The 26,242-nt window shown below is 56.4% G+C and overlaps 1 protein-coding gene across 2 annotated transcripts; it reads left to right on the forward strand.

Moving 5' to 3' along the window:
* Positions 1 to 8,596: 8,596 nt before the first annotated feature.
* RASSF2 (Ras association domain family member 2) lies at positions 8,597 to 22,138 on the forward strand. Of its 2 annotated transcripts, none has more exons than XM_044417495.1 (11): positions 8,597 to 8,682; positions 10,778 to 10,869; positions 11,398 to 11,473; positions 11,847 to 11,998; positions 13,841 to 13,908; positions 17,904 to 18,064; positions 18,537 to 18,638; positions 19,399 to 19,450; positions 19,570 to 19,691; positions 19,860 to 19,957; positions 21,082 to 22,138. In XM_044417495.1, the coding sequence occupies exons 2-11, from the start codon at positions 10,811 to 10,813 to the stop codon at positions 21,149 to 21,151; spliced, it is 960 nt and encodes a 319-aa protein (XP_044273430.1). In that variant the 5' UTR covers positions 8,597 to 8,682; positions 10,778 to 10,810; the 3' UTR covers positions 21,152 to 22,138. The 2 variants fall into 2 exon arrangements, with proteins under 2 accessions (XP_044273430.1, XP_044273429.1); XM_044417494.1 differs by lacking the exon at positions 8,597 to 8,682 and adding an exon at positions 10,296 to 10,373.
* Positions 22,139 to 26,242: the final 4,104 nt, after the last annotated feature.

Here is a 26,242-nt window from a genome sequence, read left to right on the forward strand (position 1 = left end):
CGCGCGCGCGGGAGCGCCTGGCCCCGGGTCGGCGGGCTTCCCGTTGCGCGGCCGCGGGCGGGCTGCTCCGGGGCAGGGCCCGCGGGCACCTTGCGGCGGCAGCCGGAGCCGGCCGGCCCCTCGCGCAGGCCCCGCAGCGGCAGTTGCGCGGGCCCTGCCCCTGCTTCCAGCGGCGCCTTCCCTCGCGGCGCCCACCCAGGCCCGCGGCTGTGCCCCCGAAGCTGATGTCCGGTCGCACTGCGGGAGGCCGGAATCCATCCGCTGCACCCATGGCAACGAGCAAGGAGACCTCCCCGGGACGGGGTGCACGGGTGGGGGGCCCCGCGGTGCTCCATGCCTGTCTGTGGAGTCTTGAAGAGTCTTAGCCGGCAGTGCAAGTCTGATTCTGCCTCTGTCGATGGTCCTTGGACTGTGGGAATGACGCACTCCTGGACTGGATTGGAGGGTTCGCTTGCTGACTGCTATTATGAAATACATTATTTTGCTGCGCGCATTTTGGGTGAGATGCTTAAACCCCACCTTGTTCTCAGACTTAGATCAGTTTGCCTTGGATTACGAAATAAGTAAGAACATGTGTGCCTCATCGGAGCTTTCTGCCTCCTCCAAAAAACCCAAACAGTTTTGCTGTCTCTGTTGAAAGGCCCCGGGGAATAGACAAAGTAAGAATAGGCAAAGATGGACTTTGCTAAAATTATGTGAATATAGCTGCCTCAGTTTTACCAAGGAAAGTCTCCCTGGCTCTGGTCGGCCGCCAAGATGGCCAGTGGCTTGCCTGCCCAAAAGGACACACAATCGTAGTTCGTGGCACACTGCTAGATGGAAGGAAAGAGGTGAGGCCCTTCCACTCTTACAGAGGAACAGCTCCCTTGCTTGGCTCCTTGCAGGTTGTTTGCACTTGCCGAATTGGGCTCCTCTAATGAAAGCAGCAAATCAGTGCAAACACTTGTTTTGTGTCCCCTTTTTGAATAGTTTAGGAAATGAGCCAAGCGTGGGACAAAAAGCTGCTCCCTGCTCAGTGTGGCATATTTGCTTAAGCCTCATTATGTTTTCACAGACATTGTCGCACTTTTCCTCCCTTGAAAACATTTTTCTCCATTTCAGCACTTCGCAAGAATTCATTCTTAGGGTGGGGAGTAGCTTAGCGGCAGGTCTCCCGTATTCATTGTATGGCGTGGCCACCCGGCTTTTCTTCCGAGAGGGAGCTCGGCTTTCCTGCAAGAAAGCACTGGGCTCCCACTCAGATAGCAATCAGCCTTCGAAGCAATGAGAGCGGAGGCCTCAGAGGTGCCCTAGAAATACTCCTTATTTTGCCAAACATCTCTCAAGTCAACGATTCTTCTTCCAAGGGTATTCATTAAGCAAAGCCGATGCTTCGGGTTGGTCGCAGACTGTCAGCTGAGCTTGCTCAGCTGAGCGTCCATTCGCCAGCCGTGGTCAAATATTACTGAATAGTCCATGCGACTGTGATGCCAAGGACAGGCCTCCTGCCTCGTTAGCTTGTGGGGCGTGCTCTAATTTTGTTCAAAAAAAAAAAATGTTCTGTGGCTGTAGGCTGACCTTGGTGGCTGAAGAGAAGAGCCACAAAGAAATAAAGTTTAGTTTGGCGAGTCATTCTCATTAACAAAACCGCCTGTAACATTTGTGGGAGGTCTGATTCCTCCCAGTTTCATAAAGTCACTTGGAATTTTCACAGTCACAGCCGGCTAATTTCTGTAATGAGTAAAAGCATCAAAGCTTTGGATGCTTTCCTTCCTTCTAATCCAGTTAATGCTGAATGATACAGCACTCTTAGGAAGACCAGAAGGGTTCCTAGCAGTTCCGTTGAACAGTAGCCATCCAGGGCTCAGGACAGGCCTTCCCGGGAGCTGCCGGGACAGATCCTGCAGCATCTGGTGTGCAGAACCCGTGTTCAGTCACTGAGCCGTAACCCTTCTTGTTCAACCCGTAATGCGTCGAAGTGCCACACTGGGCTTGGGATGGGACTGCTGGACTCGGCTTGCGAAGCAAGTCCTTTGCATGTTTAGACAAAAAAGTCCTACAATGTGTTTGTTTATTACAAACGTTTATATAATGTCCACTACCGAGATCGGTGGGACGTTTTTTCTGTCGAAAATGACCGTCAGCATGGCCTGCAGAACCATTAGAATGGATTGAAACAATAAAATGGTGCATGGGAATATAAAAAAGTCCCAATTGCAGGAAAGAGATCTGATCAGAAGCCGCGCCCACTCCTGGGCGGCATTCCTAGCATGTGCTCAGGCCCTGCAGATCCCAGTTGCCAGGAAGAAGTCAGCACGTTTGTGGTTTGCAGAGGAGGGGATGGGCAAAAGGAACGGGGGGGGGGGGGGGGGGGGGGGGGGGGGGTGGCAGCAGGAGGGAATAAAAGGTGAACTGAAGCGGAAGCCAGAGGAGCGGGTGCAGAAGCGGAGGAGGAGTGGGAGTGGGACCGGCCAGAGCAGGGCTGTTGCAGGAAGGGGAGGGCTGCAGGTGGGTGGGTGTCCAGGGCAGAGGGGTTGCGGGGGAATTGAGCCTGGGCTTTGCAGGCCCGCAGGGTTAAAGGCGCAAGGGGTCGCACGGGGGCAACCTGGGAATGCCACCATGCTCTGGTGCAGCTGTCCGCCGGGTCAGCAGCTTTTGCTGTAATGCAAGCGGAGCAGGCCGGCTGAAGGAGGGGGTGTCATACTCCTCGCCCCGGTCCAGACGTGACTGAGGGCCGGTCGCTTCGGTGGGGAAGTTAAGCACATGCGCAGACGGCTCGGGGGCCCCTGCTGACTCACTCTGTTTCTAGATGCCTCTCTGAAACCGTCTTTAAAGGACGTTAGAAAGAGGTGGCCTTTGGGCTTGGGTCGCAGCATGCATATTTTGATGCGCTATTCAATGCAGCGTGCACAGACAGAACGAGTGCTCTGAAAACCTTAAGGGGCTCAGCCCAGAGAGAAGCCTCTTGCTGCCTCTGCTCACTTCAGCAGGAGAGCTTGCAGCTGGGGTGGAGCCCCACTGAGCGCGAGTGGAGCAGCTTGCCGGACTGCCGAAGGCTGCGGCCATGCAGGCGGGGAGCAAGCCTCGCCGGACGCATTGGAATTCGTGCAGAGATGCCCGCCTGCCTGTTCAGCGCTCGCTTCCAGCGGGCAGAGTATGGTTGCTGAGAGCAGAATCCTGCCTCTGTTTGGACAGAAAAAGTGGGCTGGGGAAGGCTGAGAGCTGTGGGACTTACTTCTTGTCTTCTAAGGGCAGAACCCACTTAATTTGGAACTACTCTCATTCCAAAACTCTAGCTTGTGGCCCTGGGTGCAGAATTCAACTTCCCCAGAATCTCAGCTTTCATTTTTGAAAAATAACGTTTCTAGCCCTCTTGAGCCCAAGCTATGCTTGATGGAATGCAGGCAACACCTGCAGAAATGTCAGAAGTCGGAGGAAAAGGCCTGCTAATGCTCCCAGTGACTCGGTTCAGCTCCTTCTGGAGTTCTTTGCCTTTCTCCACCTGTCAGAATAACCCCACAACCCAAAGTCGGGGAAATCACAGTGTGAATTACGCAGACTTGTGTGAATGATGGAGGAGCAGTGTTTTTCATCCGGGTTCGTGATGTTACCCTAGCTGAGTCGCTTCCTTCGTATGACCCCCGAGCGGCTCACGGGCATTTTGGGGGATTTCCAATGCACCGGAGATGTCATGCACACTGCACTGGGGGCCCAGAGGATGGCGGCGGCCCCAGTTTGCCCACAGGCCTCCTCCCTGAAAGCAGGAAAGAGGAAGGAGCTGAGCCCTTGCAGCCTGGCGTGACTCAGGACTGTGTTTGTCTAAAAGCCGCCAAGCGCTGACGGGCGGCTTCTTGCAAGATAGGCCCTGGGAAGGCTGGGGCCAGCCTGGGGAAGCTGCAGCTTAAGCTCGACCCCATGCGTGCTCAAGTAGGAAAAAGGCCTTTCCTTCCAGCGCTCCCCAGCCAGCCACGGGCTGCGGAGGTCTTTTCCCAGCTTTAGCAAGCTGGGCCCTTCCGAGCCCATGCGACACCAAGGCGGAGGCTGCAGCAGACCCCTTGTCTGGGGCGTGGGCGCCCCGAGCGCTGGCGTTCCCTTGGCCTGCAAGCCCGGCCCACCCTGGAGCCCCGGCGGCCCCTGGATGGTGCCAGCACTGTCCCCGATGGGTGGCCTCCCGCCTTTTGCACAGTTGGTTTTTCATCGCTAGGAGGCCACTGCGCTTCTGAAAGCCCCCGGACTGGCAGGGGCGCTTCAAGCAAGCATGGCAGGAATGTTCGGCCGCATCCCTTTGGCTTTTGCACCCTGCAGCCGCTCCGAAATCGAATTTAGGGATTTGACCCCTCTGGCGCACAGACGCATGTGAAGGAGGGCCTGGTGTTACGCAGGACGGACGCCGAGCTGCAGGTCGCGTCTCGGCTCAGGATAATCGGGCACGGGCTAGGGGCTCGTTCCTCGTGGCTGGGCCGCGTTGCTTTTAGAACCTGCTGGGCTGGATCGTGGCTTGGTTGCGGCTCCCAGGTCTTTCTCTGGGGCAGCAGCTGCGAGAGGGCAGAGCAGATGGGTTTGTGGGGATGAGGAAAACGGTTTTAATGTTATTTTTAGCTTGGATTAGAGCTGTTGTGCGGCCATGTGTTCTCGTGAATGATTGTGAAATGGAAAGGAGATGTCTGGTTGGGCAGCGGCAGTTTGCAGTCTGACATTCGGGTTCCTGTTTTGATATAAGCAATGGCATTATATTTGGCTGCTGGGCGTTGGAAGCAGTACCTGCTTCTGGGTCTGGGCTGGCACATTCCAGGCACCCGGCATGTTGCACATTCAGTCAACAACAGCTTGGGAAGTGGCGTCTGGTACAGCTGAGAAGCATCTGTGCATCTTAAACCTAGGCCAACAATTCCCAGGACTCTGTGGGAAGTGAAAACACTCCATTAAACTGGATCACATGTTCATCAGTACCTAACTCAGAGACTTGGAGTAGTATGCTTGGAGTCTTGGGAGTGTGTGCCTCTTTAAAAAAATAATAGCAACATTCTAGCCCCTTTGGAGGTGGAGATATGCATGACTGCTTGTAGTTTGTGCCTGCAGAATGTGGGTGTGCTAAATTTTGTTAATAGAAGGGTAGGTCTCAGTTTCTTGTCGTCTCCTTGTTCTGGGCTTGCCAGACAGATGGTGCAGCTTTCGAAATTCATTGCAGACCCAAGCTCTTGGATGCGGCATAAATTATGCAGAGCGAGTAAATAGATCTGGATTGTTTAAATAATGCCTCCAGCCGGGGAACATGGAAGCTGTTTCGCCCCAGGCCTGGTGGTGGTCAGTCCTTTTAGCTCAGGAATGGGCAGCTTTGGTCTCGCCTAACCAAACCTTGTTGGTTTTAAGGAACTTGTGACATTTCTTACCAAGTTTGAAATGGCAAAATCTTGCACACAGCGCCTCAGTGCAATCGTATAAAATGACTGACACTTGGAATCCCTTTCCGGAGAGGAAAGCATTCTAGGCATTTGCATAAACTGTGGGGGGCAGCCCTCAGCTCACAGGCCCATATGCTCGCCGGGGCTGCTGCAGCCCCCTCCTCCTCCAGCTGCGGCTTTTGCCATAAACACGCAAACAAGCGCCGGGGCAGGCCTGCCCCGCACCCAGGACGAGCGGCCCGTCATTGGAGCCGTTTGGCCAGGCCTGGCTCGGAACGGCTCACTGGGCCTGGTGGGAGTTCTTTCACGTGCCATGTGGAAGGCGTCTCCTGCCGCCAGCCAGCAGTCCCATTTGCCAGCGCTCCCCCCGCTCCACACACTGGGGGACGGAGCTGAGGACCATTGGCACCAGGATCACGGGGAGCGTGTTTTCCTTGGCTCCCGCTGTCCCTAGCACCGTCTCCCATCCGTTGCCCAGGCTGGCTGGGGATGATAGAGCTCTGTTCTGAGATGCTTGAGGGCTGTGTGTGTGGGGGGGGGAGGACCCATGTGTCTGGGACTTTGGGGCCCTGTTCCTGGAAATGGTGGGGTAACGGCACGGGCACGTCGGAACAAAGGGAAGAAAAACTTAATGTGTTGGCATGAAAAAAGCACAGATGGAAATCTGGGTTGTCTGGCATGCTCGGAATCATATGAGGCATGTTCAGACAGAGAAGGGCCTGCCAGCCTGGCCACTGTGGGCCGTTTGGCTATCAGGAAGGGCATACGGTGGCACCCCTAATTTGTGGAAGAGCAGGTAGCATGGAGGACGTGAGGCGAGAACCTCACCTCCCCTCGCTACTCACAGCCTGCCAAAAAGGGGAGCCCGATGCACAGGAAGGGTTGTTTCCATGCGGTTCTTCCCTGCGCAATTGCTGCACATGGTGGGCATGTCACGAGCGGAGCCGGCTGGAGCCGGGGGTCAGACTAGATGGCCCAAGAGGTCCCTTCTGACTCGCTCCAGCCAACCTGCTCCAAGCCTGCTTTGAATTCATTTGGAAAGCACTACCGGGAAGTGCATGTCCCAAAGCTGCAAGGCCTGCACGTCAGGGCTGATTTTATTTATTTATTTAATCATTTATTTAAAGCGTTTTTGTTCCGTCCCATCACGGAGTCTGCCCCCCCCCCCGGCGCCCTGCAGCGGTGTCAGGTGGCCACCTCCAGCCAGGAGGGCATCCTTGGACTGCCTCCAGCGCACCGGGCCTGTGCATCTCTGATGCTCCTGCGCCAGGTGGACCTGCGCTTGCTCCTGCAATGGAGCCTGCTCCCTCAGGGCGACAGGTGGCGCTCCGTCTGGGTAAGCGGGGGAGCGAAGGCAAAGGGCTTCGGCGAGGCGAGTGAGGAGCGTCGCCCTCGGAAAGGAGGAGCCCAGGCAGCCGGGAGAAGGACGGGGCGGCGCACAAGGACGAGCACGTGGCGATCCCGCCGCAGGGCAGGCGGGTGGCGGGTTGGCCGCCTGCCACCACGGACTCTTAAAACCCTTTGCGGCCGCACTGGTGTTGCTGCCACCTGCAGACACCCTTGGGCTCCGCAGGAATCTTCTTTTCGAGCTCGCGCCTGTATCCCTTTCTCCCTCCAGGGAGCCGCAGGGCAACACAAAGCACAGGTGGCTTCCTGCTCAGCTTTATAGCAGCCCTGTGAGGTAGGCCGTGCGGGGTGTGGAAGGCTCTGGCCCGAGAGCAGCCAGCCAGTTTCGTGACTGAGTCATTTAAAACCAGGCAGCCTTGTGCACCGTGGAGGAGAAATCTCTTGCAGGTGCTATAGATGTTTTTATTGTTCATTGTTACTATTGATTTCATTTTGGCACTGCCCTGTAGCCAAAACTCTCTGGGCAGTTTACAAAACATAAGCAAGTATTCAAACACATGCTCAGCTGCTTTTGCTATATTAAGGAAGGGCAAAACATCTCACTTCTGCAGCAGTGTTTATCGTAACGTTGCAAATATATCAAAGGGAGCAATAAAACAAGAACGAAAATGACGAAAAATTCACACGAGGACCCTGGCACTGAAAAATTGACTTCCCTCTCCCAGCAGTCACAAAATACTGTTTGTCTTGTAGCTGCACCCTTCGGACTTCAATCGCCCTTCCCTTTTTTGGCTATGCAAACACTTAATGGAGTTGCGAAGTTCTTTGAGTGCGGCTTCCACCCGTGCACATGCCTGTCCTCAAATAAGGACCGGGATTTTGGACGGAGCTCCCCTCACGCTTCCATCCAGGCAGCCCCTCTTTGCTTGGCTACCATGTGTGTGAGCCTGTGGCTTCTGAGCACAGTCATAGGGTAGTTTCCTCTGCTCCTTCTTTGAAAAAGTTCTGGCAAGGAACAGAGAAAGACAGACATACGATGTGGCCACCCTGATTGGAGCATAGATTGAAATGTAGCAACAAATTGATTGAGAACACTCTGTGTATCCCAGCCCTGAGCTGGCATCCATTCTGCCCCCCTTTCTTTTCACAACGGTCCTGTGAGGTAGGCAAGGGAGCGGGAACAGGCTCCTTCTGCAGTCAGCTGAACTAGAAGCAAAACATGGATGTGGACATACCGAAGACTCATTTAGGCCACACCTGAAAGTAAGCCGCACCGAATCGGGGTTGTGCTCGTTCATTTGATATGTTTCAATCCTTCCTTTTCCTTCATGGAGTCTATGCAGCCCCACAACCACCCTGCAAGGTAGGCTAGGCTGAGTGGCTGTGACCAGCCCCAGGGCACGCAATGGGCTGGGGTCCCCAGGGCTGCCAGCCGCAGACCCTGTGAGGGCGCTGGGTCCCGCTGCTCCCTCCCAGCTGTGGATGCAACGGCTCAAGGCGCTCATTGCTCATCGCAAGCTGAGCTCCTGCAGGTGGGCTGGAACATCTGGAAGGGGGAAGGCACACAGCTGCTCTTGCTGGGAATGTGTCCCAGAGCAGCAGAGGAGGCACTGGCGAGTCCTGCTGTCGGCTGGCTCAGCTTGTCTCCGTGTGTGCGCGCGCGCGGTCTGGGAAGGGTGAGAGGTGGCAATGGGGGATTCTGTCCAACGATCTCTGGCTGCTTTTGCAGGCTCCGGGCGGCGGCACGCCCACGGGGGGCGGCAAGGCAGAATGCCTGGATTGTTCAGCGATGTGCTGCAGCTCGAGAAGGCCCTGCCTACGTGCAGAAGCGCAATGAGTTCTGCGAACACTGTCTGTCTCCTGCAGCTGATGCGCAGCTTCGATTCCGGAAGATCAAAGCTGTGGCCCTTGGTTGGCCCAGTCCCCCTGCGAGCCCCCAAGCGAAGCACTGCAGGTGCCGTGGAGCTGTGGGGTGCGGATTCTGCTCTGCTCGTCCCTCCCCCTTCTTCCCATGGGGCGAAGAGCAGCCTTGCAGCATGGCGGAAAGGGTCAGACACCCTCTTCTCAGGGCCCCCCCCCTTGATCCACTTAGCAAAACCAGAGGTGTCGCATCCAGCTTGGCACACAGTCGGAGATGGAGCTTAGTGGCTTCACTTTGCTGCCCCCCTGAACCAGTGGCTGCTCCGCTCATCCTCATTCCTGGGGATTCCCCGCTCCTTGAGCCAGTCTGTCCTTCCATTTCCCCCACGGGAGTCAAACCAATCTGCAGCTTTCTGTGTCTGCTCAGGAAGCCCAGCCATGTGTGTGAACAGAACATTGGAAGAGGCCCGGCTGCTCTGAAGTCTCGACAGAGACCGTGGGGTGTGCGTTCACAGCTTGGCCTTTGGACGGCATGCCTTGTCATCTTTTTAATTTGCTCCTTTAGATCTCCTGATAGCCAAGACTCTCTGGGCGGTGCATGGCGCTTTTGGCACCTGTGGAAATATCGCCAGCCACACGCCATAGCCGCTCCGACTGCTTGTGCGGAGAGGCTGGCCCTGGGAGGAGGAAACCACCTTGGCTTTGCCCAGGGACGCCCCCTGTGGCTGGCTCCCTGGCCAGCCCTAGTGCAGCCACACTGGTCTGCCCCGCTGCCCTGGGGGCTGTGGAAGGCCGGGCAGCCTCTTGTCCCAGCTCCTCCACCGCCTGAGCTGCGGGGCCGGCTTGTCCGGCTGCCCGTCCACTGCTTCTGCAGGGCAGCATCCCAACCATGGCCTCCTGCAGCCAAGACGCTCGCTCGGTGAGCCTCCATGTTCCAAAACTGAGTGACTTCAACCTTCCAAACAAAGCAGAAGGAAATGCCCAATCAAGCAGCCATGACCTGCGGGGGGGGGGGGGGGGGGGGGGGGGAGGGGGGTTACGAAACCAAGCAGAAAGAGGCAGGAAATTGCAGAGTTTAGACAGCCGTTCTGCAGGGAGGCTGCGATATTCTTAGTTCTTCTGTTCCGCGCCCCTGTCTTCTGGAGAACAATGTCTTGCGGATGCCATGGTGGTGCTCAGCACCGGCGCTTCCTGCTTCGAGCCTTCAAAAATATCGGGCTTCTGTTCAAGGACCCAAGCCAGAGCATTTGTCCGAGGGTTTATGTCCTGAGCAGCATGTAAACTGCAGTCCCCTGGGAGCAGGAGAGGCGTGTTAAAAGGTAGCCTCACTTGCAGAAAACTAATTAGCGCTTAAGAGGTTGCTGGGTTGCAAAGGAAGAGCTCACTTTACTAGTCCTCATGGCTACAAAAATATGCTTGAAAATTCCTGGGCAATGGGAGCTGGTGCTTTGGAAGCCAGAGCTGCAGCACCCTCCACGGCCCTTCTCCCCGCGCAGAAATGTGCAAAAGCAGAACAAAGTCTTGCAGCATCGCTTGGACAGGTGGAAGACGTGCAAAATGGGAGCCGTTGCAAAATGGGGATTGTTTGGACAGTGCATACAAGTTGCAGCTTTTCTTGGCACGGTATCTTTGTTCTTTGAAGTCAACGTCCAGGCCATCTGAATTTTGCACCAAGGAAAGCAAATTCTACCACCAATTGAAAATAGCAAAGTGAGCTTATTTGGACGAATGTATTGGCATAATTCTTGTTCTGTCCCTTATGAAAGAGCGGGATGCCAGTCCCCAGTGAGTTGAATTCAGAGACAGCTGTAGGTATTTTCATGCGATCTTTGCCGTCCCAGTCGCCGTCATCATCCGTTCCTTTTCAAAATAGAAGCTGCAGTTCTCCGAAAAATGAACTCTGCTCGGTGCTCCCTTCTGCAGCTTCCCTTTTCCTCTCTGGATTGCTGGAAACCTTTTAGTTACTGCATTTGTATCCCACCGTTTTTCTGTGACCAGCCCAAAGTCGCCCAGCTGGGTGCCGGGCTGAGCAGGGACGAGAGCCCGGCTCTCTGGAGTCCCAGGCCTGTGCTCTTGGCCACCACACGTCACTGGCCGTGGGCCGCCTTTCCATCAGGACGCTCTTTTCCTTCTCTGATGAAGGAAGGCAAAACGCATGCCCTGGTAACCTTTCCTCCCTTTCCACACAGGCCTCTGTTCCTAACGGCCGATCCGTCCCAAGGATGGCCTACATCAGTGACGACTCCCTGGTCCCTTGTGGGCAAGACAGATACATCTCAAGGTAAGTGAGAGACTTCTTCCGGCACAAGCGCGTGTGCGGGAAGCGAAGGGACCGTGCAGGCGGCGAGGCGAGGAGGTGCTTCCCCCGCCTGACTGCAGCCCTCCCCAGCCTGGTGCCCTCTGAGCGTGTGGGACTCTCACTCCCATCATCCCCAGCCAGCACCCAGCTGCCCAGCTAGGAGGGCACCGGGCTGGAGATGCTCGCTGGGGGACGGCAGCCAGGTTGCACGTGCACGTTTCGTGCAGGAGTGTGAAGTGCAGAGCGGCCTCTGCCCGGTGCTCGGAAGGAGGCGTGCAGGGGCTTCTGCCGGTCCCTGTGCAGGGCTGGATTCGGGGCCCACCCACGGCCTGCTCCCCATGCTCGGGCTGCGTGGGCTGGCCTGAGCACAGCTGGCACATGTGAACGCAGAGAAACGGCTGACCCCAGAATATGGCCCCACTGTTTTTAAACCCGCTCTGGAAAATGGGGATCCTGCTTCTGGGTGTGGGGGTCCCCCTTCTAACTCCTCTTCCATTTCAAATCTTCCAGAAATGAGCTGTTGCTACACCTGAAGACGTACAACCTGTACTACGAAGGTCAGAACTTGCAGCTGCGGCACAGGGAGGTAAGACGGGGGCGCTTCGGCCAGGGTGCTTTGAAAAGCAAGTTTCGAAGGAGAGAGTGGTGCCTGGGCAAACATCGTTCTGCACACCCCAAAAGCAGGCTCCTCCGACTCCTGCAAATTAGGGCGGAACTGGATGTGCACAGATTTCCTCTTTCTTCACATTTCAGCGAAGAACTGAACACTTGGTAACAGGGCCAGGCGCAAGGGGGCCTACCGAAAGAATGTGCAGCCTCGGCCGCTTCCTTCCGGTTCCCCAGTCCCCAGAAGATCCCGGGACCAAGGGCGGCACGTCCTTTCGGGCCCCTCCCTGTAGGGGCCCAGTGCCAGAACCAGCCCCAGAGATTTCTCTTCCCGCCCCCTTCTGTGCCCGTAGGAAGACGGAGAATTCATCGTGGAGGGGCTGCTCAACATCTCCTGGGGGCTGCGCAGGCCCATCCGCCTCCAGATGCAGGACGACCACCAGCGCATCCGCCCCCCGCCCTCCTCCTCCTCCTGGCACTCCGGCTGCAACCTGGGGGCACACGGGTCAGTGTGGGATCCAGTGCCGCTCATCCGTGCTGCAGCTGCATCGCCTCTGGGATACGGGCCGGGCTCGCCTTCAGCCCAGGAGCCGGGCTGTGTGTAGAAAGCCTGGCAGGGTGGGGGTGCCCCCCGGGGTGGGCCAGGCCCATGTGGCAGATGGGTGTGCGTGCGCGGCGCACCTAGCACGGCGCCTGCAGCATGTAATTCTTTTCATCTGAGCGGAGGCCCTGTTTGCGCCTGCCGTCTCTGGAGGGACAGGATGTTGCACTGTGAATTCTCCCCATCTGCAGCTGTGCCATCGTGCATCATTTTTCTTCATGCGTTTCAGCTGCTTGCGCTGGTTTGCTTTTAAGGTCACACAACCCTGTCGTGACTGCCCTGAAGGCATTTAGGGGCTTGTGTGATGCTGGCAGGAATGGTGAAAGGCACGTGTGGAAGCAAAGTGGGGAGGGATGAGGACTAAATCGGGCTGCGAGGAGAAACAGAACCACCGAGCTTAAGTAAGATAAAATAGACTTGCTTCTGGGAGCTGCATGTCGTGCCTCTGGATCCACCTGGCCTAATCCAGTGATGATTTTGAACAAGAGCGGAGCGAGCCAGAGCGTCAGCCTCCTCTCATTCCCTGCTCTGCCCCTTGTTCTCCTTGGACAGAAAACACAGCCAGGTACAAGAGCAGAGCTGTCTGTAGCCACGGGCTCCAAGATCACACCTGCAAACCTAGAATACCCAGCCTCGAGTGCCTGTTCTTTCTGCTTATGGAACATTATAATCTTGGTGATCACAGGTTGCAGGATAAATAGGAGTTTGGTCAGGAAAAATTGCAGCAAGGGTGGCGTCAGAGCTTCTGCCGGAGGAGGAAGGATGTTTTGGGAATGGCTCAGTAAACTCCTGCTTGCTGGAATCTGTTGCCGGCTGCTCCAAACGTGGCACGCATTGTGCAAAACCCCGTGGCAGAGTCCTGGACAGGGCCATGCCAGATTGCAGGCACATGGGTTGTGTGGCTGAACTCCCTGCATGTCAGGAGAGCCCATGTAGAAAACCAGCCCGTGTTTGAGAGCGGTTTGTGGGCGAGCAGTGTGTGGCTGCGGATCTCAGCCACCTCAACCCACAGAACCAGCGGGAGTGGGGGGGTTGTGGGCCAAGACACCCGAAGGGCTCCTAGATGCCAAGCCCGCTTGCTTGCTAGTGACGCCCTGTGTGCACGTACCTCCCTTGATAAATCCGCAGCTCCGACAAAGTCCACGCTGATAAGGAGGTGTTGGGGGTGGGGGGGGGGAGAAGATTGCCGAGGTGGCTTCCATAAGCACAGGGAACATACTTTGGCGCCTCCTTTTCCTACTCACAGCAGTAGCTGCAGCGTGTCCCTGTTTCGGACACTGGGCGTGAGCAGACCGCCTGTGCTGGCCTTGACCCAGTCAAGTCAGAGCTTTCTCTAGTAGCAAAACTGACAAAACGGGCCGCCCGACTTGCGACGCGTCAAGGCTTCCTGGAGAAGGCCGTGTGCTGACATGCTAAACGAGCAGTCGAGTCCACATTTAAAAGCCTCTTTGCGTCAAGTGATGGCCTGAAGCTTTTGACGCATGCAAAAGGGAGAGAAGGGAAAGGGCAGAGGGCTTCCTCTGCTGGTGGAAACGAGGGTCTTTCCTCCAATCTTTTGCAAGATCTCCCACTCCCATAGCTTGGTAATTTGCAGACGTATTCAACCTCAAGGCATCACTTGAAAGGTAAGTGACTAATCTTTAGTCGGTTGGGAAGCAGCCCTGATGAAGCTCTTCTCCACTTTTAGAAGACTTGGAACAATCCCTGGAAGTTTCTAACCCCAAGTTCTGCTTCTTTCCCTCTTAGGTCTGTCATAAAACCCACGAACTTACCAGACATTCAGGTCTCGGACGCATCATCCGGCGCTGATGGTGGTAAGTCGAAGAGGCGGGAGGCGGTGCGTGCTGGGCTTCAGAGGCTGGGAATCTGCAGTGGAGGTCTTTTCTTTCATTATATCTGGGGTAATTGAGGAAGATGATAATTACAACAGCAATAATTATGATAATTAAAATATTACTATCACAGTAAAAAAGGTAGAGCTTCAGCTATTGGGAAATACAGCCATTTTCAGGGTGATAAATGATAATGAGAATTCAGTATCTGAATGGCCACCTGAGTCTCTGGGAGTGAAACCTTATCCCAAATCTCTCATTAATCTATAGCAAAAACATTGCACCAAGAAACAGGACTAAGGGGTGGGGCATTAGGGGGTAATCCTGGTGCCCCCCCATGGGGTTCTGTCCAACGTAGTTCATGATTTGCTGCCACCAGACAGCTGGATGACCTGGACTGCGCAGTGGTATCCCATAGAAGTGAATGGTTCCCCAGGAACCCTGCACCAGGAGGTGCCTCGGTTCTGTTTCTTTGGGTTTAAAATACCCTGTAACTTTTGCACCACACGGCGGTCCCCACTGGGGTGGGCAGGACAATGCTGCTGCTCTCTCGCTCTGAGCACCAGTGCTGTGTACCGGCACCGAAGCTGGGGGCCCTTCTGCAGAGCGTGACGTCATGCCGGAGCCTCTTCCGGCCGGGCCCGGCAAAGGGGCGGTTTTCGCACGGCTTGAGGACTGCCGGGAGGCCCGTGGCTGGCAGCTGTGGGAAGCAAATGCCGAACCCCGACTTCAGTCTGAGCTAAAAGTGGAGCAGTGCGGAGACCTACACGGCGTGCCAGACCGTGCGAGGGTGCACGGAGGATTTGCTCCACTTTGTCGTGCCAGTGGAGCTCCCCCCCGCCCCCCCGCAGCTTGAAAAGTGCACAACAGAAACCATTGTGAAGCTGGATTGCCGCAGATAAACGCCACCTTCCACAGGGAGCTCTTCCCCCGTAAGCCGGGATCGGCCTTCCCCTTGAGCGGGCGGGCCGCGGCCCCTAATCCACCTCTTGGCCCCTTTGTGGCGCTCGAGGGCTTGCGGTGTGTCTGGAAGCGCAGAGCGGCACCCTTTAGGCTTCTAAAGACGCGGCCTGAAGCACGTGGAGACGGGACGAGCACCACCCGCATCCCAGCCTCGCCACTGGCGGCTTCCCCCGTGGGCTGCGATGCTGAGGGGGGTCCCCGCTCCCCGCTTCCCCAGCTGGGGCCCCGCATGGCTGCCATCGCCTGAGCTCCCTGCAGGGAACGCGCCTGGCCCTTCGGTTTCCCGCTTTGGTCTTGAAATGCTTCGCTCTGCGAGGCGCCGGCTGCCGGAAACGAGGGTGTGGGGTGTGCGTGTGATGGGAGCGTAGCCCGGTGACATGGGTTGGCCGGGACGCGCTGAGATGAGGGAGGGAGGTACTTCTCCTCCTCCCCACCAGGGCACTGAGACCCGAGTCCACATCTCTGCTTGGCTGGGAAGCTGTTTGGCTGGGTGGCTGCCATGGCATCCTTCACGGGGCTGCTGCGCACATGAATTCGGGCAGCTCCCTTCCCTGCCTCCCCGGCGTTGTCCTGAGTCCCAGAGGCCTGGCCCCGAATGCAAGCGGCCAGTCGTCTGGCGATGTCTTCGCTTGTTCTGCTGCATCCCATCCTTTTTCCCCTCAGGAGGCTCAGCTCGGCTCACAGGCCTGCCTCAAAGCGACCTCCCAAGCCTGAAGGACTCTGCCTTGCCCGAATGTGGGTGTTGCGGGGCCATTTATTTATTTATTTATTTATTTATTTATTTATTTATTTATTTATTTATTTAAACATTTTTATGCCACCCCATTCGCCGAAGCCTCGGGGCGGCTTACAACATAGATCCCGCCGAAGTGTGTGTAGCGTTGTTCCCAGAGTGGTCGACTATAGCGGTCGGTGGCAGGCGGGTGAGACTTGCTGGTGCGGACGCCGAAGGGGGCTGTGTCCACGCAGCGCCTCTGGGGCTTTGCTCTCAGCAGGATTGTCCCCGCACAGTAGTGGGGGCAGCCGAGGCTGTGGCGGGAGCCCCCGGCGGGGAGCAGGGCCGTGTGTGGCTTAGCTGCCCCTTGGCACCCTGGCGGATGCATGCCCGGCCTTCTCCCACTCTGGCTGGGGGGCCCTGGCCCCGAGGGTGGCCCCCAAGACAGTCCTTGCCGCAGGGATGGAAAGCGCAGCGTTGCTTTTCTGATGGAATCCTGCTGGAGCTCTTTGGGGTTTGAAGTGGGAGCGAGAAGCTCAACCCACACGGCGAGCCAGAGGCGGGGCGTGTCTTGAAGGAGCTCATTAGAAGCAGATCGCGAGGCCGTGCTTTCCGCCAGGGCCCTGTGGGAGCAGCTCCCGCCCCCGCCCGGCTTTTATGTAAAGGACTGTGGCGCTGGGGAGAGCCCGCAGCCGCCCTCCATGGGCGGCTCGCGGTCGGGTGGGACACCGCCATCCCTGCTTCATCCGCTCGCTGGTCCTCTCTGCTGTGTCCCAGCGCTGCAGTTGCTGGTGCAGGTGCAGCAAAACGGCCACCACGATGGAGTGGCCCAACTAGTCCTTTCCTCACAATTCCAGGGTCTGTTTGAAGAGACGAAGCGGCGCATTCTGCTTTCCATCGCCAGCATCGTCTTCTCTCTTCCATGCCAGCCCATAGCTGAAGCTCCCTGGGCAGTTTCCCGCAAGGGTTGGGTTCCATCCCAAGCATGATTCTGTGGTCTAGATAGATATATCAGGTACATTCTAGCTGAATTCCTGGCAATAAAGCCAGGTCCACCTGGAAAGCGCTCAGGCTCTGGCTCGGGTGAATGTCCGTGGGAAGAGAGCTCTGTATTCTGTGGCAAAGCGAGCAGGCGTCTTCGTGGGGCAGGCTTGCAAGCCCCTCGCAGGCAGGGTCCTTTCCGTGCCCTACTTTAGCTCCACTCCTGAGGACACACCTCTCCAGCGGAGCTCTGCCGTCTTCCATCACGGGCTTGGGGTATCTTCGGGGACTTTCAGATGACCTAGAAATGTGGGCCGTGTGGTGATCCATGCAAGGCAACCTGGTTGCCGGAAAAATCTGGAAATTGGCATCATTCGAATGACATGGGGGCTCGGGTGCCGGACTGGGGGTCTGGAAGATCTGTGGGTTTGTCCCCACACAGCTCTGAAACTCACTGGGCAACTGGTCACTCCTCAGCCTTGCCTGACTCACAGGCTGGTTGTTGTGAGGGTAAAATGCAGCAGGGGGGGCTCCTGGGCTTTCTCCCAAGAGGAAACGAGTGGGATATGAATGCAGTGGAATAATCATGGTGGCATAATAATCATTCCCTGCAGCCCAACACCACAAGCAAAGGAATGCTGCTTGCCGGCTTGGCTCAGGACTTGGCAGCACTGGGAGCTGTAGTGCAACAGACTTGCGGGCACCGTGCTGGGCCAGGTGCTGGGCTTTTTCCCAGTGGCCTCGGGGAGCCGTCTAGCGGCAACTTGGAATATTGCCCTTGTGCAGCGTGCCCAAAACATCCAGCAGTGTTTCCACCAAGGACCTTGATCTCCCCATTCCTCGTTTCTTTTTCCTTTTTGCAACCTGTGTGTAAATAGCAGCGTTTGGGGTGTGCAGACATGCATAGCTGTCCTCACGGAAAACAGACCTGGGACACACGCCTCGGGAAAGCATCCATGCAGAGTACTAGGTGGTGCACCTCTTTCCATGGGGAGACTTGCACACTGGTTCTGGCAGTGCTTCACTTCCTAAAGAAAAGAGGTCATTTGTCCTCCGTGTCTGGGTTTCCCAAAGCCATCTGGCTATCCATCCCTGGAAACAAGGCACTGGGTCCATAAACCAGCAGTACAATCCAGTGCAGCTTTGATTCTGTCCAAGGAAGGGACTTGGGAGCAGTGCAGGAGCAGGTTTGCGCCGCTGACCCTGTGAACTTCCTGTTCCTATGAGGACGGGATATGGCATCCCTCCAGAAAACTTTTGCCCACCAGAACCTGGAATGTTTTACAAATTTTGGTCCATTTCACGATCTCCATTTCAGATGACAGAGATCTCAAACCCCAGCAGGAAGATGTCCCTCAGCTGATGCGCACACGGAGTGATGTCGGCGTGCGCCGGAGAGGAAATCTCCGCACCCCGAGCGAGCAGCGGCGGATCAGACGCCACCGGTTCTCCATCAACGGGCATTTCTACAATCACAAGGTGAGCCTCGCAGCCTCCGAGATCTCTGCTCGCATCTTCGCATAACATTTCAGAATGCTGGAGTTAAGAACAGCGCTTCGGCTATTGACAGACTCGGGAGCAGCTGTGCCCGGAAACGGGGTTTTTAGGCCTACAGATCTGTTGCTAGTTCCTCTGATGATTGTCAATTTTAACCTCCCCCCACGTTCAGGTTTACAGAATTTCACAGAACCCCCTCTCTGGTCAGGCACTGGCCTGCTTTGCACGACCGGACAACCCACGACATGCTGCGGGCATCCGGTGTAATTTCCCACAAGCTGCCCTGTTTGCCCATGGCTAGTTGCCGGGTAGCTCAGAGCAATTCATTCGCAGAGCTGCCGGTTACGATGCGCGGTCCTTGTGCCGTTTCCCAGAGCTATTGAATCTCACGCGTTCACTGGCTCCCAGTCGCTGGGCCATTCTGCAACCCACTGCATTCCTGTGCCTTCCGCAGACCTCCGTGTTCACTCCGGCGTATGGCTCCATCACAAATGTCCGGATAAACAGCACCATGACGACGCCACAGGTCCTGAAGCTGCTGCTCAACAAGTTTAAGGCAGGTTTTGCGCCCCCATGGCGTGTTTCTGCTCTCTCTCTGCTGCCTGCCGTGGCAAACCCAGTGGAACCCCATCCATCACGCAGCTCCGGCAGGGGGCTTGAGCTGGCGCACCTGCCTCGGGGTCGCATCCCACGGCCGTATTTCTCCATCTGCGGCCTGGCACGCCTGCCACCCCGGGACTCGGGCCAGTGCCCTTTGCAGGAAACTAGAATGGAACAGAAAGGTTGTAGTCTTTGCCAGTTCAGCCTGACTGCAGAGCAAGGAACCCTTTCTCCAGCATGCGTCAGGCAAGAAGCTCTTTGTGAGATCGTAGAATCAATGGCAGAGCTGGAAGGGGCCATGAAGGTCCTTGGGTCCACCCCCTGCTGCTGCAGGACACCACGTCATACCGTCCCACTCAGGTGGCTGCCCAGTTTCCCCTTGAATGTCCCCAGTGTGGGGGAGCCCCCACCTCTCCAGGCAGCCGGTCCCACTGTCCTATTGCTCTGGCAGTGAGGAAGCTTTTCCTGATGTCCAGCCTGAATCGGGGTTGTTGCAGCTTGAATTGATTCTTCCATGTCCTGCACTTGGGCATCAGCGAGAAAAGGTCTTGACCCTCCTCTTTGTGGCGGCCTTTGAGCTACTTATAGAGGGTCGCATGCCCCCTCCCCCCGGTCTTCTCAAGGCTGCACGTGCCCAGTTCTCTCTCTCAGTCCTCTGGGTGACCTAGACAAATTCGTATTTGCCTGGATGTCACCTTTGCAATGCTCTTTTGCAGATCGAGAACTCAGCTGAGGAATTTGCCCTGTACATTGTTCACACCAGCGGAGGTGAGCGGTCCGTTCAGAGGGTTGGCGAAGGCTGTCCCGGCGTGGACGGGGGGCTGCCTGATCGCCTGCTTTCCGCAGCCAGTAATGCCTCCTCTTTGCTGTGCTTCCATTCCATTCAGAAAAGCAGAAGCTAAAGGCCACGGATTACCCGCTGGTTGCCCGGATCCTGCAGGGGCCGTGTGAACAGGTCTGCAAGGTTTTTCTGATGGAGAAGGACCAGGTGGAAGAGGTCACCTATGACGTGAGTCCTTCACTTACTTCCTGTGACAGTTGCGGGCCAGTCCCACTTGAACGGGTGCTTGTCAAGCCCTTGGAGGGGAAGAATGGGATCCGGCCAGGCCTGGGCTGTGCCAGGCTTTTAGCGACTGTGTATTTATCCACTTCCTGCTCCATTTTTCTCTCCATGCAGGTTGCTCAATACATTAAATTTGAAATGCCTGTCCTGAAAAGCTTCATCCAGAAACTGAAAGAGGAAGAAGACCGTGAAGTGAAAAAACTGAAGCGCAAGTAAGTTTTGCCTCTTCTGGCCAGTAGCAAGTGCTTCTAGTCCTCAAGGCCAAGCATTTCCAGTAGCATGCTGGCTCAGAATTCAGTGGGCCTTTTTCCCAAGTAAATGCACATAAGAGTTCAGCAGTGCCCTTCTTCTCTCCTCGGTTCCATTCACACGACATGTTCAGCCACCCCACGAATTAACTTTGCGTTGTGGGTCGCACTCCCCTCCCCCCTCGGTCTTTGAGTCAGTGCCCCCACATCCTATTTTGCCTGGTTACTGCTCCCTTTTTAGTGCTGCTTTTGGTTTGTTTGATTTGCCCAGTTTGGGGTTGTATTTGTAACTTGTCACCCCCAGACATTTGCACAGCTGTATTACATAGGCCCAGAGCGAGGCAGAAGGGGTCTCCCGGGCCATCTAGTCTGACCCCCAGCTCCAGCCGGCTCCGCTCACGACATGCCCACCATGTGCACGTCCAGCCCCTCTTTGAGCACCCTCTCCGATGGGGCCTCAGCCACCTCTCGTGGAAGCCCGTTCCACACCCTCAGGGTCCCAACTGTCAGGAAGTGCTTCCTGGCGTCCAAATGGAGCCTGGGTTCCCTGAGCTGTGCTCCGTCGGAGCGCGTCCCGCCTTCCTCCGCAGGGGAGAACAGGCCTCTGCCGCCCTCCGTGTTCATGATGAGTTGGTTGGCGGTCCTTTGCAGATGCCCTGTGTCCGCTGCCTGGTGGGGCAGCCTTGCCCAGTCAATTTCTGTGTTTGTTTTGGGCGTCAGTGGGAGCCCCGGGGTTGGTAACATCCACGGAAATGACGTGAGCAAGGCTTTGCGTAGGCTGGGTTGTGTAGACAAGAGCAGCTGGAAAGCATGCGGGGAGGGAGCAGAAACAGGTGCACCGAAAGGAGAGGGGGCACCCCCTTCCGCTTGGCCACGCCGTCCTATTGATTCAAGCATTGATGGGTGAGGGAGATTGCCGCTCTTACCAAGTGACTCGCCAGCTCACCCCACAGTTACTGGTTGTGAGTTGAGCTTGCCCTGGCACAAGCCCCGGTTGCCAAAGTGGCTTGCTGCCGGAAAACGACCTGCTCTGCCCCGGCAACATGGCAGCACCCTGCCAGTGACGCGTCTGGGGGACTGTTTTCCAGGTACTCGGTTCTGCGCCTGATGATCGAGCAGCGCTTGGGCGAAATTGCGGAAGGCCGAGTCACAATGTAGGCAGACGATTCTTTGAGGGCTCGGCCACCGCCGGCATCCGAAGCAGAAGCTGCCCGGAGGATTCTGGCTTACGTGGCGGATGTCCTTCCATGAGCACCGAGCGCTCTTTGCTGGGACGGGGCTTGGAGAGCGAGCCGGCTTTGCCCAAAGGCTTTCCTTTTTCCCGGGGACTGAGGGGAAACTCAGCCGGGGGCCAGTCAAATACCTCAGCGAGCAGAGCTGCCGTCGTGTTCTCAGCCTGCGCAGAAGCTGCTGGAGGCTCCCGGTTCGCAGCTGCCCCCGGAGACCGGAATCCCAGGCTAGCGGGAACCCCAGCCTGCTTCCAGCAGCCCGGTCCTTTGATTTGTTTAGCAGGGTTAACTTGTTGGCCAGAGCTTGTTCCTGTTTTTCCAGCCCGTCATCTTTGCCTGCAAGGAAGTGGCCTAGTTCTCCCACAAAGGGAGACCATGGTTTATTTCACTCGTGATCAATCCATGGTTTGTTGCTTTACCAGGGTCTGTCTGGCAGATGATCAGACAAATGGTGCTGAGCTTCCCCCACATTCCTGACACTGTTGTGACACTGGCAGCTGCTGTGGGGCACGGATCCTGCCCTCGCCCTGCTCAGCCTGTGGAAACAACTCTCAGCAATCTGCAGTTTTAACCTGTGCTTTAAACTATGCAGCATTCACAACCCGACAGCAAAGCATGGATTCTCTTTCTGGGTTGTTTGTGGCTAATGCACCATGGCTTGCTAATGTGCATTCAAGACCCCAAACTGTAGGCTATGGTCACTTGCAAAGCAGGCCACTGGGGCAGCTTGTCCATGGGGCATCCTGCCCTCTTGGCATTTGGGTGTTGGGGCGCAATAGTAAAGGCCTCGCTGCAGTTCCGAGCCCTGGTTGACTGGCCCCTCCTGCCCCCTGGCCTGGCCTGGCCTGGCCGCTCTTGTGCCCTGCTTCTGTGGGAGCCTTGGACCGACTGACCTCCCTCCCTCCCACCCACCCATCCCTGCATGCATGCTTCCTTCTGTCCTCCCGTCCTTGCCTGCTTGTTTCCATCCCTCCCTCCCTCCCTCCCTCCCTCCCTCCGCTCTGCTGTGCTCTGCTGTGCTCTGCTCTGCTCTTTGACCCACAGGACTTTTGAATTATGCCCCAGATGGGGCCTGGCTGGGCCTGGGGCAGGGGCAGGTGCAGGGCAGCCCTAGGGAAGGCAGGAGACCCCTCCCGCCACGCTCCCCCCCTGCGCAGTTTGTTAGCCCAGCTTTTTGCCCTGTTTTGTGGGGTGTCCCAGAGGGTGAGGGGCAGAGGGGGCTTGTGGAAGTCTCAGGATAGCTCATGTCCCCCTGGCCGCTCCTGCCCCTCTCCAGCCTCCCTTCTGCCCCCGCTTGCCCCACTCCCTGGAGGGCATGGGCCTTGGAGAGCAGCCGATGCAATGCGGTTCTTCCCCTGCTGGTTGCGAGGGGGTGAGGCCTGTGTCCCAGCTGCAGGGCCCCAGCGTGCCTCTGACTTCAGAACCTGAAATCTGGAGTTTCCTGTGATGCCTCCAGAGCCGTCCAAGGACCAAGGGGTCTCTCCCAACACCTGCAGCAGGCTGAATGTTTTTTTGTCTTTCAGCCACTTTGGCCTTTGTCTGTCCACCACTGGGACACCAACGGTGGCAGGCCCTTTGCTTGTTAAAAAAGGCACCCATACGAAAAGGTGGTCTGGCCCCTCACTGCTGGGACTGGGCCCCGGAATTGCATCTCTTCCCCCACCCTAGTGCCAAAATCTGAAATGCACCCACTTCCCTCTACCCAGAATGTTTCCTGGGAGCGCATTTGGGCACCATTCCCACCTGAGAGAGCTGGAGGCGAGACTCTGGGCTCTGGCCCCCACAGCAGGGGTCTCTCCTCCTCCCCCTGACGCTGCATGGCATTGAGAGCTGGGAAAGCACCCCACCCCCGATTCATGTACCAAAGCAGCAGCTGCTGCGTGCTGTGAACCACTCTGCAGGCAGAGGAGCCGTGGGCTCTTGGCCCGTCTAGTGCTTCCACTCTGGGGCTCTTCTTCTTCCTGGGGAGAGGGGTCCTGGAACGCTGACCCTGGCCCTTTTGAGAGGCAGGGGCACAGGATCTGCAGGGCAGAGAGAGGACTGGGTAGGGGTCCTGCATCCTGCCTCCCAGGCTTGTTCATCTCAACGGCCTCCCAACACCCCGAGGAACCAGCCAAGTCAGCCGTCCGGGTTTCGTTGAGGGTGTATTTGTCACATGCCGCTCTACCCCCAGCCGGGGGTCTCTTGCGACCTTTTGGGAGGAAAACATACAAGTGTGGCCCACTTTCTGTTTGAACTTCCTCCTGGGGAAATGCCCCCCATCCGGCCATCCGAAGCACATTCCAGTTCCCAGGAAAAGCTTGCAAGATTTTGATTCTGCGTGAACTCAGTGAGGATTGTGCCATAGCTTCGCATTTCTCTCTCTGTTCTTTTTAACCCCCTAACATATCCTCCCTTAGATATTGCACTAGATCGATATTTTTTTAAATCCCCACCGTTTTCTATTCTTTTTAATATTATCTATATGCCAAATATATGCACAGGAAAATGACAGCAATAATTTATGTGAATACTGTTGTTATTTTGAAAGATTTGCACCTGAACCAGTGCAAGAGCAGCCCCAGGTCTTTCAAGGGAATGTCTGGCCCTTGTTTGGGGGCAGACAGAACAAACCCGCCTTTTGGTCCCTGTTATGTGCGTTGGGTTCTGTCCTGGGCGTGGCTCCAGGCTTGGCCCCTCAGGACGTTTCCTGGTAGATGAAGAACTCGCGGGCTCCAAGCAAGCTTCGCATTCTCCGTGTCGGGTCGCATCTGCAGTGGCCCAGTCTTTCCTGATTTTGCAGTCGCCAAGATGTGGGCCGCTGGGCTTGGGGTCGAATTTCCCCACCAGCTGTCCCACGGTTTCGCACGTGGCATCGGTCCCTGGAACGTGACGAGCAGGAACGTGTGAACCGGGCCGAAGCACGAGACTGGCTCAGGGTGCCGCCCTGGGGAGAATTTCCTGCCGTGAGGCGCTTTGTAGAACAGACGGGTGCCGCTCGGCCAAGAGTCCTCGTGTGGGCTGGCCATGCGCACTTTGCGCCGCACACTGCCACGCTCACCTGAACGGGGGTTAGCAATAATGTGGAAAGGCACCTTGAAGGGAAAAGGGAACGAAGCACAAGCTTCCAGAGAGTGTGCCGTGGATCGAGAGGAACCCGAGCTCATGTGGTACCCCGCTGTGAATGTTTCGGTGGTCTGTGGCGCCACTCGTGGCCTCGGCCACTTCTGCACTATGGGGGTAATGACATTTGCATACCTTGTAGGGTTGCCAATTTATGTGGCATTGTTTGAGTGTCTTAGGATCCCTGTATAAATGCGACATGTTTTTACCTGTCGATGCTCCTTTATTCTGATTTGGCCTCTGAGGTAAGTTCTGAGCGCCGTGCAAATGCATTGGTCGCTTTTGGGGCAGGTTTCCTGCTGAGTCCAGCCCTGTCCAGACGCATCCAGCCACCGGAGGAACCCTGGGGCAGAGTGGCACTAAGGGGAACCCCTCCTGGCTCCCCAGATTTTGCAGGTGGGCTTCGGAGCCTTGCCTTGCCTTTCAATTGGCTGGACTGGCTGGCTGCCGACGCCCTGCCGATGGCAACATCCATTGTACAGCAGGGGGCGCTGTTTCCAGACATCTTCCCTAGCTTTTTGCAAGGGTACAAGTGATGGCAAAGAACATTTGCGCACATGAATCCACACGCGCGCGCACAGATGGCTGTGCCAAGCATTGCCCTGTGGAGCAGCTTGCCATAAAAGCCAAACCCAGGGGTAAAGCCTTTTCGGGAACGCACCCTTTCGCGCTGCTTGTGGAAGTTTGAGTCAAAAGCACCCCGTGTGTAAAAAAAACTCGGCAACTGGTTTCTGTTGGGAGATTCCATTGGGCAAAAAGGCAGGCAGCCTCGAGAGACAAAGCGGTATTGCTAGCCCTAAGCCTAATAAAAGCACCTGTGTTTGGAGGAGTTAAATTGGCAATATTTTGATTTCTCATTTCCATGAAATTAAGCAAGGACCACCGATCCCTCTTCAGTTTGCAGCTCAGTCGATTTCTTTCACTTTTCTTATCTGTGCATCTTTTGAAGGTTTGTATTGTGGGAGAGGGGGGAAACCTGGTAAGTGTTTTGATCTGGTAACACCTCTCTGTTGAAAGTTTTCTGTAACAGTTCGAAATAGTATGAAGCACAATACTAGATTATTTTGTTTTAATTAAAAGCACTTTGCTAGTAGAAATGCAACAGTGGCACTTGGGTTTCATTGCTTGCTGTGGGAGGGAATCGAAACTAGGACCTGATTCTGGGTGCAGTTCGGATCTGGACTGGGTCCCGTGGGGGAGTGACCTCATACACCAGAGGCTGATTTCATCTGCATTGCTGGATTATCTGTGCTAGTGTATTCTGTGCCTGCTCAGGATGGGTGTGAAAGCTGGCAGGGATTCTTTGAAACATGGTGCAGGAGGGGAGAGCTTTGCAGATCCCCTGGATGGACGGACAGACGAGCAAGGGGGTCCTGGGTCCAGTCGGGCCAGAACATTCCCTGGAAGCAAAAATGGTGACACTGCAGCTGTTGTGCTTCGGCAAACCATGGGGGGGGGGAAGGGGGGCTCCCGGGGAAGACCACCATGGTAGGGAAAGTCAAAGGCAGAAGAGGAGGAGGAAGGCCAGCGAGGAGATGGGTCATTCCATGCAGGGAGTCCCAGCCTTGAGCTTAGTCGGATTGTGGAGCAGAGACGACAAGGCAGTGCGTTCTTGAGGGGGCTCCTCCTCAGGGCTGCCATGCCTTGGAAACCGCTTGGTGGCAAGTAACAACTGGCTGTGCATGGAGGTGGCCTGGGTCGGATTTCCCTTGCTAAGAATGTGCTTGGCCCCCGAGGCTTTTTCTCGTGTGCTGCTGCCGACCAGACACCTAGACGCCTGGTAGGTGGTGGCAGTCAAGCTGAGGCGTGACTGTCTGGCTAAGAGACCGTGTGGTGCCGTGGTTGAGAGCGTGGGGCTGGGATTCAGTCCCCGCTCAGCCATGGGGCTGACTTTGGGCCAGTCCTAGACTCTCAGCCC

This window comes from Varanus komodoensis, unplaced genomic scaffold, assembly GCF_004798865.1.
Source record: "Varanus komodoensis strain SLA01 unplaced genomic scaffold, ASM479886v1 scaffold88, whole genome shotgun sequence".
NCBI classification, from domain to species: domain Eukaryota; kingdom Metazoa; phylum Chordata; class Lepidosauria; order Squamata; family Varanidae; genus Varanus; species Varanus komodoensis.